General features: G+C 37.9%; 1 protein-coding gene and 1 non-coding gene across 11 annotated transcripts in view; one reads left to right on the forward strand and one right to left on the reverse strand.

Moving 5' to 3' along the window:
* Positions 1 to 16,582, forward strand: part of BRIP1 (BRCA1 interacting helicase 1) — a 115,593-nt gene that overhangs the window by 70,643 nt on the left and 28,368 nt on the right. For all 10 annotated transcript variants that reach the window (XM_045586397.1, XM_045586396.1, XM_045586399.1 and 7 more), the window contains one exon: positions 893 to 1,014. In XM_045586397.1, coding sequence (XP_045442353.1) covers positions 893 to 1,014 — 122 coding nt within the window. The remainder of the gene's footprint in view (positions 1 to 892; positions 1,015 to 16,582) is intronic.
* Positions 5,914 to 6,020, reverse strand: LOC118726687. The gene has a single exon (XR_004990368.1). It is a non-coding gene; the product is annotated as a U6 spliceosomal RNA (small nuclear RNA).

A 16,582-nucleotide genomic window follows, 5' to 3' on the forward strand; every position in this document is an offset into this window, starting at 1 on the left:
AGGAAGAATTATATGTTATACTCCTGAGTAAAAAGAAAATAAGTGAAAGAAATTTTTTATTTGGAGTTATTCTGTGAATGTTTTCAATTGGGGAAACATTCAGTTATTATTCCTTAGTCATCCCTACACTACCCACAATGTGTTGTGAAAAAAGGCAGGTAGAGCAGGCCTAAAGATCTTCCTTACTAGCCAAATGAACCCTACATTTTGATGCAAATAATATACTTTGTGTTTATATTCTAGTACAGTGGTTGGCAAACAGCAGCTTGCGAGCCGCTCTGTTGACTAATGAGTTTGCCAACCACTGTTCTAATATATAAGGTAAACTTGAGTTTTCAAAACATAAGTGAAGACTGAATATGAAAGTTAGAAAATGCTAATTTATGAACAATGCAAGATCATAAAGATACTATAACATACTTTGTCATTATCCTTGTATGATGAGTATTCTGTGTGTGTTGTACATACTTTTTAATATTTGATTCAATATGATATATTATACAAATTGAGAATTATTTAAATAGTTCTGAGAACTTCATATGCTTGTGGTAATGGTAAGGGTTGCCATTTCAGTTTCTAAAGATAAAACTGTTGGTTCACAATTGCTTAGTTCATGTGCCAATTACTACTCTGATGTGGTTTTACTGTGTGTTTCTCTGAGAAACATAGTTTGTAAATTTATTTGTTACCACATTGTACCTAAATGTAATTTTGTTTTTCTCATTTATTTAAAGACATTGAACTTTAAAAACTTTCATAAGAGTTTTTAAGTTTGAGTCTCTTAAGTTTGTTACTATGATGACTTAATCGGAGCTTTTCAAAATGACAAGAAAAGGCAATTTCTGGTAATGTTGAGTGTGCTTTTTAAAATGTTTATTTTCTGTTGCTTAAGATGGAGCCCTCCTGGTAGCAGTTTGTCGTGGTAAAGTGAGTGAGGGTCTGGATTTCTCAGATGACAATGCCCGCGCTGTCATAACAATAGGAATTCCTTTTCCAAATGTGAAAGATCTTCAGGTAGGCCTTCAAAGTCTTAAGAAATTTTATCATAGGAGTTATTGATTTTATGTTAAGTTAACTACACATTTTTCTTGTATCTTCAGATATTTTAATTTTATAGTGACTCAGTGAGTGAGAAAGGTTTAGTAGATGCTGGTTTATTTTATTTGTCTTTTCAAATTATAAGAGAAAGTTTATTTAGGAAGTTAGAGAGGTAGTAGAAATGAGCCAGCTGAGCTGCGTAGGGTCAGAAACTAAGTTACAGAAGCAAAAGGAGGGAGGGCCCTTGGAGCTTGGGGGAGAGAAGTTACTTGCTGGGGGGTAAGAAGAGGGGAATGGAAAGACATGGGCGTGTTCTGGATAGGAAGAGTGTCAATTGTACTTTTAACTTATACTATTTATTGTTTACCAGAGTGATTTTCCAAGTGTGCTTCCACGTCAGGAACATCAGTATAACCTATGATCTGACAGAAATACATATTCTCAGACTATCCAGACCTATGGAGGAAGAGCCAGCAGTTTGCATTCTGTGAAGCTGTTAGCCACAGACTAACAGGGGTCCCCTGTAGTTGTGGGGCCCTTTTTCTGTCTGGCTCTTTTCTTTCCAATGCCATGCCCTGTTCTGCAGATTGCAGTGATTTTAGCTGCTTCAAATTCTCTCTTCCACCTCAGCTCAGCAGGACCCTGTATTCTGCCGGTTCAGTGCTCTGTGTTGCTGTCAGGAAGTTTTACTCAGGAAAAGAGCAGAGAATCATGGAGCTCACCTAATGGATTTCCCTTATCTCTGAGATTAGTCATATGTTGCCTGATGTCTACTCCTTAAAAGCAGTTGCTTTATCTGTTGTGTCCAGTTTTACAATCACTTACAGTGGGAGGGATATTCCCAAACCAGTTATTCTGGTCTTGGCCAAAAACAGGAGTTTTGCTTCATTATCACTGATTGCTTGCTAAACATTATATTTGAAAAATTACTTGTAGCAATAATTTGAAGCCAAAGATGATGTTATCTTTGATCGAGGAGGATTTAAAAAAAAAAAATTTATTTTATTGATTTTTTACAGAGAGGAAGGGAGAGAGATAGAGAGCCAGAAACATCAATGAGAGAGAAACATCGACCAGCTGCCTCTTGCACACCGCCCACCGGGGATGTGCCTGCAACCAACGTACATGCCCTTGACCGGAATCGAACCCGGGACCTTTCTGTCCACAGACCGACGCTCTACCACTGAGCCAAACCGGTTTCAGCCGAGGAGGATTTTTATTTATTTTCTACAGGCAATTGAAGATGCTAGCAATCTGAGACCAAAAATTGAGGTTTTCTGACCACTGAGCTGACCGCATTGAGTATAATTCATATCCCTCCTCCCAGAGCACAAAGTTAGGGTTTTTTACCAAAGTAGGAATTCTTTCTCCAGGCAGTTATCTTCTTTACTATTAATATTTTACTAGACACTGTGAATTATATAATATTAACAGTAACAAACGGTATTTCTCTGGCTAGTTTCTACTCTTCACTAATCTCTGGAGCTCCTCAAAATTTCTGAAAGTCCATAAGGGATATCAGTTCCTTTCAGTAACTGGTGCCTTCCAGTACCTTTCTCCAGCCCAGGGTTGCTGTTCTAAAATGGCCAATGATGCCTCTGGCTATTGCTACTGATGAAACACTTGCTGTCCACTCGGGAAAATTGTTGTGTTCACCATCAACAGCATTAGTGCTGAAGCTGAGTGCTGCTGATGGCACTGCTGTTGGCAGTGGTATTGTCTCTTTTTTATGTCTTATCATTTTACCTTGGCCCTATATTATTGCACTAATACTGTTTTGTTAAAGTGGAAAGAGTGTTTTTCCATTCTTTCTGAACCACACGTTCTTCCAATGTCTTAAATAAGTCACCTTCCCCCAAAAAACTAGCTTTTTAAATTGTTGCTTGAATCATTTCTCTATTTTGGACCTATATATGAGTTTTTCAGAGCTGGGGGAAAAATCCTTATGGCTAATAATAGTTTGTACTGAATACAAAGTAACAGATATAAAAGGATTCACATCAAACTCATAATTTGAGTATATCTGAGAAGAGAAATAAATGGTATAGAGCAGTAGTTGGCAAATTCATTAACCAACAGTACAATTGAAATTTCTTTTGAGCCAAAACCAGTTTGGTTCAGTGGATAGAGCATCGGCCTGCAGACTGAGAGGTCCCAGGTTCAACTCCAGTCAAGGGCATGTGTCTTGGTTGTGGGCACATCCCCAGTGGGGGGTGTGCAGGAGGCGGCTGATCGATGATTCTCTCTTATCAATGTTTCTAACTCTCTATCCCTCTCTCTTCCTCTCTGTAAAAAATTAATAAAAATATATTTTAAAAACATTTTCTTTCTAGAGACAAATTTTTTTTTTAAATATATATTTTATTGATTTTTTACAGAGAGGAAGGGAGAGAGATAGAGAGCTAGAAATGTCGATGAGAGAGAAACATCGACCAGCTGCCTCTTGCACACCCCCTACCGGGGATGTGCCCGCAACCAAGGTACATGCCCTCGACCGGAATCGAACCCGGGACCTTTCAGTCCGCAGACCGATGCTCTACCACTGAGCCAAACCGGTTTTGGCTCGAGAGACAAATTTTTTAAACTTAAACTTCTAACGCCACTTTTTCAAAATAGACTCACCCAAGCTGTGAAATTTTGTGGAAGAGCCACACTCAAAGGGCCAAAGAGCTGTATATAGCTCATGAGCCATCGTTTGCCGATCATGGGTATAGAGGGTAATGATAAAAAGGACTTCAGCATTTTCTATAATACTTGTTTGTTTTAGTAAAAAGCAAGCTTTAAGAAAATACAGTGAGAACACAGGTGTTTATATGTTATTCTTTCAAAATTCTTAAAATTAAATAAAATGTTACTTGTGAAGAAAAAAAATTATATTAACTTCCATTTTCTCTACCCTCACTTCCAACAACTATGATTCTGGACATTTTTTTATGTCAATTTGGGCTTTTAGTGCTTTATTTTCTCACAATAAGTTCTTTGCAGGCAGCATCTCAGTCTGTCATACAGACACCCTATAGTCTGTTTTGACATTCCTCAGTAATGACCCTCCTTGTTATAGTTCTATCTAAATGAATTCCAGTGGCTCTAGTTGTACAAAGTAGAATAACAGAAGACAATGAGGTGTTGGTAGGGAGGAGGAGGTTTGTTCTAAAGAAGTTGACCTAGTTTGCCTAATATCCATAGTGGTTCCTAAAAGGGCCAAATGGGATAGACCTAAGAGTAATCTGAGTTGTAGGAATAAGGGACAGATAAAGAGGGAAATTCTTTTTTTTCTTTCCTATATTTTATTGATTTTTTTACAGAGAGGAAGGGAAAGGGACAGAGTTAAAACATCGATGAGAGAGAAACATCAATCAGCTACCTCCCGCACACCCCCTTCTGGGGATGTACCCACAACCAAAGTACATGCCCTTGACTGGAATCGAACCCGGGACCCTTCAGTCTGCAGGCCTACACTCTATTCACTGAGCCAAACAGGTTAGGGCAAGAGGGAAATTTTTTTTTTTGCAATACTAGATATAAAGGAAGTGTATTTCTTTTTGCCATATGTCTGGATCAGTTCTTGTGTAATAAACAGTTTTAAAACTCTGACTTAAAACAACAATCATTTATTATGATACACACGTGTATAGTGTGGTGGCTGGGCAGTAGATGATCTAGGCTGGGCATATTGGGCAATTTCACCTGGGCTCAGTCATCCTGCTGTGGTTTGACCATTGTAGGTTGGGCTTGACTGAGTCAGGACTGTTTTACATATGTATCTCATTTTTCATGGACCAACAGACTAGCCAGAGCATACTGTCATTGCAATGGCAAGGATACAAGAAGGCAGGCTTGACTATATAAGCACTTCCACATTTTCTAACCTTTAGCCCATAGCATGTCATTTGCCCAAGCCCAAAGTCAGGAGCATGGGGGGTAAAAGATTTAGAATTGAGACTTCAAAAAGGAATCGTGGCATTTGTTTTTTTCACAGCTAAAGCATATTTGTAAGGCATCCATCCAAAGACTGATGTTTATAAACTTTAACAGTGTAGGTATGCGATTTTTCTAATTAAGAAGGTCTATTATCGTTTGGAAATGACCAGAATATAGTAGTCAATACCTGAAATATCTGAATATCTGAAATATTAATATCTGAAATAAATCAGAGCATCATTATAAGTGGTTTCTTAAAATTCATAAATGACCAAAGAAGTTGTTAATAATAATATTTATTTGTACTACTATGGATATAAAAGACATTCTGAAATTTTAACCAGTTAACTGACATAAGCGTCTATAGACACAAGCAGCAGACCTTTTTTTTTTAATCTAATTCAAAATATGGCAGTTTTAGTGAGTTCACTTTATCTATTTTTTGTTGTTTGTGCTTTTGGTGACATACTTAACAAAAACATTTGCCAAATACAAGGTCATGGCCCTAATGTTTTCTTCAAAGAATTTCATATAGGCTTAGCTCTTAAATTTATTTATTTATTCCTAAAGGTTTTATTGATTTTTAGAGAAAGAGGGAAGGAGAGAAACATTGATCGGCTGTCTCCTGCATGCCTAGTACCACCCTACCGGGTGTCGAGCCCACAACCTGAGCATGTGGCCTAACTAGGAATCAAACTGGCAATCTTTCAGTACATGGTACAGTGCCCAACCAACTGAGCCAAACTGGCCAGGACAAATGATTTCCTGAAATGGCTTTTCCAAAACTAATACCATGCTTCAAATTACTGGACCACAAATTAGGACTTTATTGTTTTCTTTTACATTAATACTCAGTCTATCATGCAAGAATAAGTAGAAATTATTTATAAATGCAAACAAATATTCTATCATATAAAAATGAAACAATCTGTTTTTGCATTATTTTCTATATTGTTTGATTTGAATTCTTATTTTATCATACATCTCATCCTTGTGCAGGAGCCATACTAATCTTCTCTGTATTGTTCCAATTTTAGTGTATGTACTGCTGAAGTGAGCGCTAAATTGTTATTTTAGAAAGCTAGAATCAATGTCTGAGTTAGATAAGTCGTTTGAGTGGGGGAAAAGAAGGCAGTGACGTTAATTTTATAATACTAATTTTTTTCCTTAAATTGAGGCACAGATTATAGAAGTAAAAATTAAAATACAGTTTAAAATACTAACTTAAGACTTTTGTAGTCTCAATTGCAGAGTTTGGCTTTTAGAGAAGCAGGAAAATGAATGTTAGAGCCAAAAATATGACTTCTTTGGCTGTGACCAGGATTTCCTTTTCCCACCTTGGGGACTAGAAAGTAGTGGTAGGAAAATTTCATTTTGGAGCCAAGTGTGACTTGTTTAGGTTGTCATAATTTATTGCGTATACCTCAGGGACCTGAAAATAAAGAAACCCACTATGAAATGTTGATAATGGGCCACTCTGAAGGGCAAGCAGTAAGCTAACTTTCCCATTGAGGATTTTTTCACTTCCACCTTTTCCAGATGCTTCTGATCATTCTATAAGGACATACTTAACTGTGTTGTAGTTAAGAAGAAAACTCTCTGTGCACTAAACCAAAGTATTTGAGGAGCAAAAAAGTGAACCAAGGCTTTTGCATGATCAGATGTTGGTGGAAATGTATAACTAAAAAGTTCTTTTAACGCAGTTAAGTCACAGTATAATGGATATCTAAAGCAAATCCTTTGGTCAAGTAGTATGATCTAAAATCTGCAAAAGCCTTCAACTTTATAATGCAGGTATCCACATCTCAATTTGATGGCATAGTCTAATTTCTGAGGCATACAATACTTAGATTTTCTTTAAACAAGTCAATATTCTTTTTAAAAAAAAATGTTTTTATTGCATTCAGAGATGAAGGGAAAGAGAGCGAGAAATAGAAACATCAGTGATGAGAGAGAATCATTGATCTGCTGCCTCCTGCACACTGCTTACTAGGAATAGAGTCCACAACCTGGGCATTATGCCCTGACCGGGAATCAAATTCTGACCTCCTGGTTTATGGGTTGATGCTCAACCACTGAGCAACATCTGCCAAGCTCTACTTAGATTTTTAAAATTGCATTTTATTGTATTCCTTAGCACAGTTTAGTTTAAGAGTACATAGAAATATCCTCTTTTCATGGGTATTATGCCTTTACTCCTCTGGGAAAAAATTTATATAACCATGAGGCATGAGGCTAAAAATTTTTATACTTTAAAGATGTTCAAGTGGCCGAGACCGGTTTGGCTCAGTGGGTAGAGCTTCAGCCTGCAGACTGAAAGGTCCCGGGTTCGATTCTGGTCAAGGGCATGTACCTAGGTTGCGGGCACATCCCCAGTAGGAGGTATGCAAGAGGCAGCTGATTGATGATCCTCTCTCATCGATGTTTCTAACTCTCTATCCCTCTTCTCTTCCTCTCTGTAAAAAATCAATAAAATATATTTTTAAAGATGTTCAAGTGGTATCTACCTAATAAAAGAATAACATGCTAATTGACCACACCTTCATGATGCCCACCAGCCAATTAGGAGTGACTATGCAAATTAACCCAACAAAGACGGGTTAATTTGCATATACAGGAACAAAGTGGTTAGGGGGTAGAGGGGACACTTGCATTGTTGCCATGGCCCAGAGCACTGTATAACATGTCTTTCTTGTTTTGCATGAAAATTAAAGGTTTGATACCTTAGGAATGAGTTCAGTTTATGCTTTCTAACTCTGGGCCAAATAGCCCAGTGTGCCAGGGAATATAATAAGCTACCCAACTTGTTTTCCTATAGCATCAAAATTTCCAGATTGTTGCTTAAAATTACTTTATAGCAGGATTTTTCAAGATTGGCACTAATGACATTTGGGGCAGGATAATTGCTTGTTGTGAGTGATGTCCTGTGTATTGTAGGATGTTTCGATGCCAGTAGCAAACCCTTCTTCTCCCACCAGTTGTGACAACAAAAATGTCTCTAGACATTGCCATGCCAATATCTTCTGGTTGAATGCCATTGTGTATGTCATGAATTAAAATTAACCTACTGTTATTTTTAAATTATTTTTATCAAGTTGAAAAAAGTCCAATAAAGCTTTTACTGAGAGCCTAATTTATAACTAAATACAGTAACAGTCTTAGGTAAACAGTCCTTGGCTTCTACCTTACTCCCAGCCCCTGCTTCTTTTAGCTATTACAGCTGGTATTTTTACCTCTACATTTTATCTTTATTTAATCAGTTTTAGATATTAATTAGTTATTTTCTCTATGAGATAAGAATTTAGCTTACTTTACCTTTCTCTTCCTTTATTCCTCCATATAATTATATAAAATGTTTTAAAATTCATAACCAATATACATTGTCATGATTGAAAATATTGTTCATTATAGTCAAATAATTTCCTTCCTTTCTTGAACTTTAAAATTTTTCTTGGCAATAATACCCTCCTCCCCCTTTTTTTCTTTTTAAAAGATCTTTAACTAAATCATCTATCACCCTTTAATAAATCTGTGCAATGCCTCTTAATATAATTTTTCTCTCAGACTGCTTAGATAATGTTCTCCTACCTTCCCTACCCCCCTCCTGAAGACATCCCTTCTGCAGCCTCCTGATCTCCTATTTCTTTCAGGACTAAGTAATCAATTGCTTCAATCAGTGGCTGTTTAGGCCCACTTAACTGCCAACATCTGAGATTTCCCTTTGCTCTCATTCTAGGAGTTGATTTGCTTATCTTCTGTTTTGGATTCCACATTTCTTAGATCTCAGTTCTTCTGTTTCTTGTTTACTGTTTCATCTTTGTAGTACACATCCTCCAGCTGTTTTCCTGTGCACCTATTTCCTGAATCTTTTTGGACACCTGCTGGCCTAACAGGCTTATATCCCATCAATAACTCTATGGGCGCTTCAGTTTGAACTTTCATCTCTGCTTGTCCATCAGCTTTTTATGTTCATATACTGGAGTTTGAGGTTACAGATGTCTCTTAGTTTAACTGAAGATGGAATCTATTTCACTTTCTCATTTGTCTTTTAATTTTGGGGTTTTAAGAGGCAAGGAAAGAAGAAATGCCTTTTTCCCCCCCTTCCTGAAATCAGAATTCTTAATTACTTACTCAGATAAAGTATTTTAAAGTGTTATGATCCAAAATCCCTTTATTCCTGCATTCACATTTGAGAAACTGATTCAAACATTTATACCCATAATATTGTTAAGTTAGAAAGTAATACTTATTTTATTTTGCTGCAAAAAGCTTCATTGTTTCCATTTGGCCCAGTGCATGGGAAAGGGCTTCAGAATGGTTAAAAGAATGGCTATTAGTTTTGGGGAAAAGCTCAGGCAAAAGCCAGACACCAGGGGAATGCAGCAGGGCCCCTCAAAGGGCTTGAGGTTGAGCCTTTTGAAGAGATACTCGTCCAGCCTCGCCTGGGGGCCGGCCAGCCTGCAGAGGTGAGTCAGGTGTCACCCATCTTCTTGATGAATTTTACGTCCTCACCCAGGAAGTGGTTGTCCAGGAAGTCACAGTGCTGAGGTCTTCTCTGTAGAATCCAGAGCAGGCAGCTCCAAAAGAGCCTGGTTCAGGCTCCTCTCCAAGGCCATGGTGGTTTCCTGGCATCGAGTTTTGCCCACTCATCTGGGAGGCTTCAGCATGTCCTAGAAAAGAATTCGGCCACTGTGGTGGTTTTGCAACTTTAAAGAGACGGTCAGTGCCCTCATGCTTCTTCTCCACCAAATCAAGTAAGAAGAGGTTCACGCATCATCTCGGTGGCAATAGAAGCCCAGAGAGAGGTTTGTGTGGGAGGCCCACAGATGCAGGTTGGCCAGGCGGCTGACCGCAACTCCACCTTAGTGGAATAATTCTGTTGAATTTGGGAACTCATGGTTGTTCGGCAATAAGGAGTTAAGGTAGAAAAGCAAAACAAAACGGTGTTGGCTGGTCTCAGAGGTGGTTCTGATGGTGGTGACAGGATAAGATGCTGGAAAGTGGTCGGAGGCTGGAAGAAGGGGTGTCTCTGGATCTGTTCCGTTTGCTGAAGGCACTATCAGAAAGTAATAATTAAAAAAAAGAAAAAGAAAAAAGGAAACATTTATCTTTGAAAGGTAAGTTTGAATGTATTAATAAAAATTTAGATGGTGAAAAAAAAAATTTAGATGGTGAAGTATTATAATTCATCTGATGGGCAAAATAGAAAATAGGTTATTTTAAAAAGGATTAAAAAATAATGCATCTGCCGAAACCGGTTTGGCTCTGCTGTAGAGCGTCGGGTCCCAGGTTCGATTCCGGTCAAGGGCATGTACATTGGTTGCGGGCACATCCCCAGTAGGGGGTGTGCAAGAGGCAGCTGGTCGATGTTTCTCTCTCATCGACGTTTCTAGCTCTCTATCCCTCTCCCGTCCTCTCTGTAAGAAAAATCAATAAAATATATTTTTAAAAAATAATGCATTTGCTAGGCTATGGAGGTAATAAACAGTTTTAAAGTGATGGGGAGCACAGGAGACTTGGTTGGAACGTTTGTTAGGAGGATATTCTGAGAAAGGCAAGTGTGTGGAAGGCCACCTGCTGTTTTTTGGAATTCTGACTTAGGGGAGTGTTGGAGGCAGCGTCTCTAAATTATTCCTTGACCTTTCCAGACAAGTCTGTGCACATGCAGACCTGCAGGTGTTTACTGGAATCCTTATGCCTAATCTTTGGGTGCCCTTGCTTAAAGGATATTATAAACACATGTATCCTCCCAATATTACTTACCCTGCTGATTGTATCTAAAGATAAACTTTATTTCAAACTGGTGCTACAATAAAAGGCTAACAAGGCAGTTAATCAAGGCTGTTTGGTTGCTATAGCCAGGCAGTCCCTTAGCCTCTCTTTCACAAATGTTGTCGGAGTAATCCACTCCTCCATTGCTCAGGGGCTGCTGGTCAGCCCCACCGTTAAAGTTTTAAGTCTATATTATTTTACTTGTACACTTTCTCTTGCTCATGTTTGTTTTTAAATGTCACAGTATTTAATCATGGAAATCTGAGTCTGAGCTTCCTCTTGCTGGGATTATCTTCTTTCTGTGCTTGCCATTGCCTCCAAACTTTTATGCAACCACTTCAAGTACTCACAACTGTAAATTTACTTTTGCCCCTTCCTTTATGAAGAGAACAATATCCCTATTGAAGGGCAATATACTTTGTTCTTTTTCTTACATTTGAAAATTTTAGGCTATTTTTTCAACACTGATAATTTATGACACAAAGTTTAATGCAGATTTCTCTGTAAAAAGTATCTTATACAAAGCGGCCTTAAAGCATATGTGAGATAAGTTACATTGCTATGTTTGTTACTATGTCTTGATACTTATTTCTTGGTAGATTATTATGGTCAATTCCTCACATAACAAGAAAAATACATAACAATTGAAAACCATTTCTAATGTTTTGTGTGTGTGTGTGTGCGCGCTTTTCTTTTTTTAATCTAAAAGGGAGCCTGGCTTCTTAACTCTTGGCAGAAATCCATTTTTCCCCATTAAAAAAAAATATATACATACTATATTTGGTTAACGTGGTGTTTCAGAAATCTTGAAAATGTGCCAGATGAAATAAAACCAGCTATATTCCTTTTATCTAGCTAAATTATTTCAAATACAAGATCTTATGCTGAGTTTAGAACTCTAACCATTGGAATTTATATTGTGATACCCTGATAAAAGTGTTTACACTGTGAGGATATGGAGCAGTAAATGCCTCTAATGCACAGTCTCCGTCTTCCAGATTTGGTGGTTTGCTATAAATGTTTATATTTTAGGTCCTGTATCTTGGCTAAAGATAAAACTGTTCTTCTTGAGTGTTTGCTAGACAAATGTGTTTATTTTTCTGAGGCAAAGTTTTCTTAATATTTTTAATTACTAAGTTTAGCTGATTATTTGTTCTTAGTCTTGTTTTGAGGCTTGAACTTTTGTGATAAAACTTACAGACAAGAAAAAATACGTATTCTGCCTATATTGATTGCTTTTAGGAAGGCATTTATTACTGAAATAATAATGCATATTTGTATGAATTGGGATATAAGACAGTAGTGAAGTAAAGAGATGCATTTATAGTCCCAGCTCATGTTTATTAAACTATTTCATCAGAAGCTACTTATAAAATTTATAAAAGGCTACTCTTGAAGAGAGCTATTTAAGACCAACATGGTTGGGTTTGACTAAATTGAAAAAAATAATCTAATGTTCAAAATTGTGGCCGAACCGGTTTGGCTCAGTGGATAGAGTATCAGCCTGCGAACTGAAAGGTCCCGGGTTCGATTTTGGTCAAGGGCATGTACCTTGGTTGTGGGCACATCCTCAGTGGGAGGTGTGCAGGAAGCAGCTGATGGGTGTTTCTCATCGATGTTTCTAACTCTATCCCTCTCTCTTCCTCTCTGTAAAAAATCAATAAAATATATATAAAAAAATTGTGACTTTAATTTCTTGTTGACATATATAGGATAATTTTTTTGGTTATTTTATATCTACAACTATCATTAGTATAGTACTTATACTGTCTGCAATAGAAGTGAGTCATTGGAGGACTTCAGGAGCATACTGTTTGATCTCAAGTGTATTTTAATATAATGATAAAATCAGAATTCGAAACCATATAACTTCTGTCTGGATGGTTTGGATGTTATATGGGTATTTTTACATAGTTCTCTAAGTACCTCTTCACTCTTGATTAATCTATCTTTGCTACCCAGGATCTCATCTCTAACTTATATCAGGCTAGCTTTTTTTCCTTTTCTTATTTTTATTGATTTCAGAGAGGAAGACAGAGGGAAAGAGAGAAACATCTACAATGAGAGAATCATTGATCGGATGCCTCCTGCATGCCTCTTACTGGGTATCGAGCCCACCATCCGAGCATGTGTCCTTGACCAGAGTCGAACCCAGGATTCAGTCAGCAGACAGAAGCTCTATCCACTGAGCCAAACCAGCTAGGGCTATTAGGTTAGCTTTTTTTATTTATTTATTTATTTTTTATACAGAAATATTTTCAGTTGGCTAAAATCTATCAAATTAAGGATGTTTTTCATTTTGTATGAACTTTGAATTCTAGTTATGAAAAAAAAAGTTTTATGAGTCAATGCAACATCTGAATCAATAGGTTGAAAATTCAAGCCACTATTGGAGATAAACAGATTATTTAAATGAGTGAGCTAATTGAGAGTTGGCTAGTTGTTCACATTTTTTAAGCTACAATAAGGGCCATACAAAACAAACTGAGCTTTCCGTTTGCAATTTCTCGTGAAAGAGTTTGTCTCTCTACTGTTCACACACTCCTCCAAAGTTACACATACACTAATTTATTGAGGATGGTTGGGCACCAACTGGTTTAAACTCCTTTCAGAGAGTACAATTAAATATAACTTTCTATTTTGGGAAAGCCTTGTAAAATGTATTTGAAAAGTAATATTAACTGTTCTAAAAGATCATTTTTCCAAACCACACTTGAGTTCAATTTCTGGTGTTTACTTTCTGTCAAGACTTAGAAAAAAAAAAATTCACAGTTAACGTCCAAAATTTAAAATGTCTGTCTCATTAGGCATTAAAGAATCATTGCTCAACAGGTATAATATTGTTAGACTGTATAGCAAATGTGAATGTGGACATGACCTCCCAAATAGATCAAAGACTAATCTCTTTGACAGTTACAAGATGGCAGAGCTTGCCATAGGCTTTTTGCTGCTGCACATTGAAACTATTTATCTAGAAAGCATGCCTGAGGGATGAGAATGAGTTTATAAGGATGAGCAGGTAAAAGGTTGTCTTTTGACATTTCAACTAATCCCTTCCAGTTTTTGGTTTACTTAACATTTAGGCTATTTGCTGGCAGGAGAAACTGGCTTTCTCACATATGCTTTCTGTCATTTTTAAATTGGGCATTGATTTGTGCTTCCTAAGTGTCCAATGAAATAGATTCTGGTGTCATTAAAAAGCAGTGTACTGGCTTCCTACTATTTCAAACCCTTAGTTTTGCTTTTCCTGATTAAACAGTAATTATTCCAACAGTAAACATTTTGTTAATTTAAAAAACCTGTTTCTTAAATAATAAATATTTCAAAGTTAACCTATATCTATTTTTACTTTCTAAAGTTTTTTTCTTCTCACCTAAATTAATATTTTTAGGTAAAATATTGGTAGTCTTTTAAAAGCCATTTGGATTGTAAAGAGTATTTGAAGATTTGCAAGAAATTGAAATGATGTATTCATACTTAAGTTAATTCATTTTAATGAAAAAAAAACAAGGGAAGATAATTTAATTTATTTAATTTAATAGTTGTTACATTATCTATATTTCATTTATAACTAATACTTCTTAGAGCAACGGTTGTCATAGGCAAAGTGATCATTATAAAGTATTTGTCTGTAGGAAATTCTGAAAATTTTTAAGATGTTATATCTGACAAGGGATAAATCCCAGCTCTACACCTTATAGGCTAGGTGACATTCCACATGCCACCTAATGTTTTAAACCTTATTTTTTCTAATCTATAAAATGGGGTAATAACATATACCACTTAAGATTGTTGTGAGGATTTAATGAAATAACATGTAATAAGCATTACACTGTTCATGGAAGGAACATATAGGAGCTCAAAATGTTGCTTGTCATTTATCATTATTATTTAAATATGTTTTTATTGATATTGGAGAGAGAGGCAGGGAGAGGTAGAGAGAGAGATAGAAACATCGATGAGAGAGAAACATCAATATCGGTTAACTGTTTCCAGTATGCCCCCACTGACCGGGAATCAAAATGGCAACCTCCTGGTGCATGGGTTGATGTTCAACCACTGAGCCACATCAGCCAGGCTCAATTATTATTAACTAGAGGCCCGGTGCATGAATTCATGCATGGGTGGGGGTCCCTTGTTGGAGGGGGGACACGATTGGCCCTCCAGGTGGGCGGTGGGACACCCTTGCCAGCCTGTAATCTGGATCTGTCCCAATGACTTTTGCACAGGTCGGGAGCCACCTGGTGGCTGCTTTTATATCCTTTCTTCCTTGCAGAGCATCTAGAGAGGGGAAGCGGCCAAGGTGCCCAAGGCTGACTTCCAGGAGCCCTGGGCACTGTCAAGATCGTGCCAGCAGCTCTGGTTCATTCGTGCCTGGCCCGTTCTCCAGAGATTGTACCTGCTGGACTACTGACAGAGTGAAGGGCTGCTGCCAAGCTGGTGGGCTGGGGTGGGTTGGTCAGCTGAGCAGCACTCCTGTCATGGGAGCGCACTGACCAGCAGCGGGCAGCTCCTAGGTTGAGCATCTGCCCCCTGGTAGTCAGTGTGCATCATAGCAACTGGTCAGCCAGTCACTCGGTCATAATGGTAGCTTGGGCTTTTGTATCCAATATAATAAAGAGCTATAATAATATGCAAATTGTCCATCATACCCTCACAAGATGGCTGCCTATGACCAGGCTGGCAAGGGGGTTAGTGAGGGATGACAAAATGACTGAACAGTAGGCTGTGTGGGGCAACTAGGCCAGTGGGGGGTGGGGCAGTTTGGGGTGACCAGGCTGGCGGGGGGAGGGGGGGAAAAAAGAGGCAATTGGGGCAGTTAGGGGCGATCAGACTGGTAGGGAGGAGGCAGTTGGGGGACGACCAGACCAGCAAGGGACGCAGTTAGGGACAATCAGGCCAACACGCAGAGGCAGTGAGGGATGATCGGCCCAGTGGGGAGGGGCAGTTTAGGGGCAACCAGGCAGGCTGGCAGGTGAGTGATTAGTATTAGGAGAGGGATGCCCAACTCAGTTTAGGCCCAGTCCCTGGGATTGGGCCCAAATCAGCAGTTGGACATCCTCTGAGGGGTCCCGGATTGGAGAGGGTGCAGGTTGGGCTGAGGACCCCCTTGCCCATGCACGAATTTCATACATTGGGCCTCTAGTATATAGATAAAACCTTTGGTTCCCCTCTTTCCGAATTTTTATTTTCTATTTAGTTAACTCATAGTCAATTTCTATTTTTGGTTTATAAGTTATTCCTTTAAAATGGATTAACCCAAAGTATCTTTTTCCATAAACTTCTCCTCTTCTCTGGGTGGATCACTGGATTGCTTCTCTTAGTGGCTGGAAACGTTGAAGTCATTTTAGACTTTTCTCTCTTTAATAAGCTCCACATCTATTATACTTTGTCACTTAGTTCTCTAGGTCCACAATGTGTTACAAATTGGGCCTCTTTTCCATTCCTTTTGCCTTTCCAGGTAAGGCCCTCAACACTCTTGACCAAATTCATAATGTGTTTTTATTCCTCAACTCCTATATACTGTAATCAAAGTTCATATTTTAGCACTCATATTTACTTGATGGCCATTAGCACTCATTTTTTCCCCTGATCTTTGTAAGCTCTTACTAGGAGGCAGAAAATATTTTTAACTCATCTTTGTATTTCTATTTCCTTTCACAGATCCTGCACACAATCAAAATTATAAATATTGAACTGAATTGAGTGATTCTTTAAACTACCAAAAATGTCTTCCTCGTATTATACCAATTTTTCTACTTTAAATGTTATATTTTAAATATTTCTACATTCTTTTTTATTTAGGTTCCTTTGTTAAGCTTTATTGAGGCATAGTTAACTCTGTGGCTGG

The sequence above is a fragment of the Pipistrellus kuhlii genome, unplaced genomic scaffold, assembly GCF_014108245.1.
Source record: "Pipistrellus kuhlii isolate mPipKuh1 unplaced genomic scaffold, mPipKuh1.p scaffold_m20_p_22, whole genome shotgun sequence".
NCBI classification, from domain to species: domain Eukaryota; kingdom Metazoa; phylum Chordata; class Mammalia; order Chiroptera; family Vespertilionidae; genus Pipistrellus; species Pipistrellus kuhlii.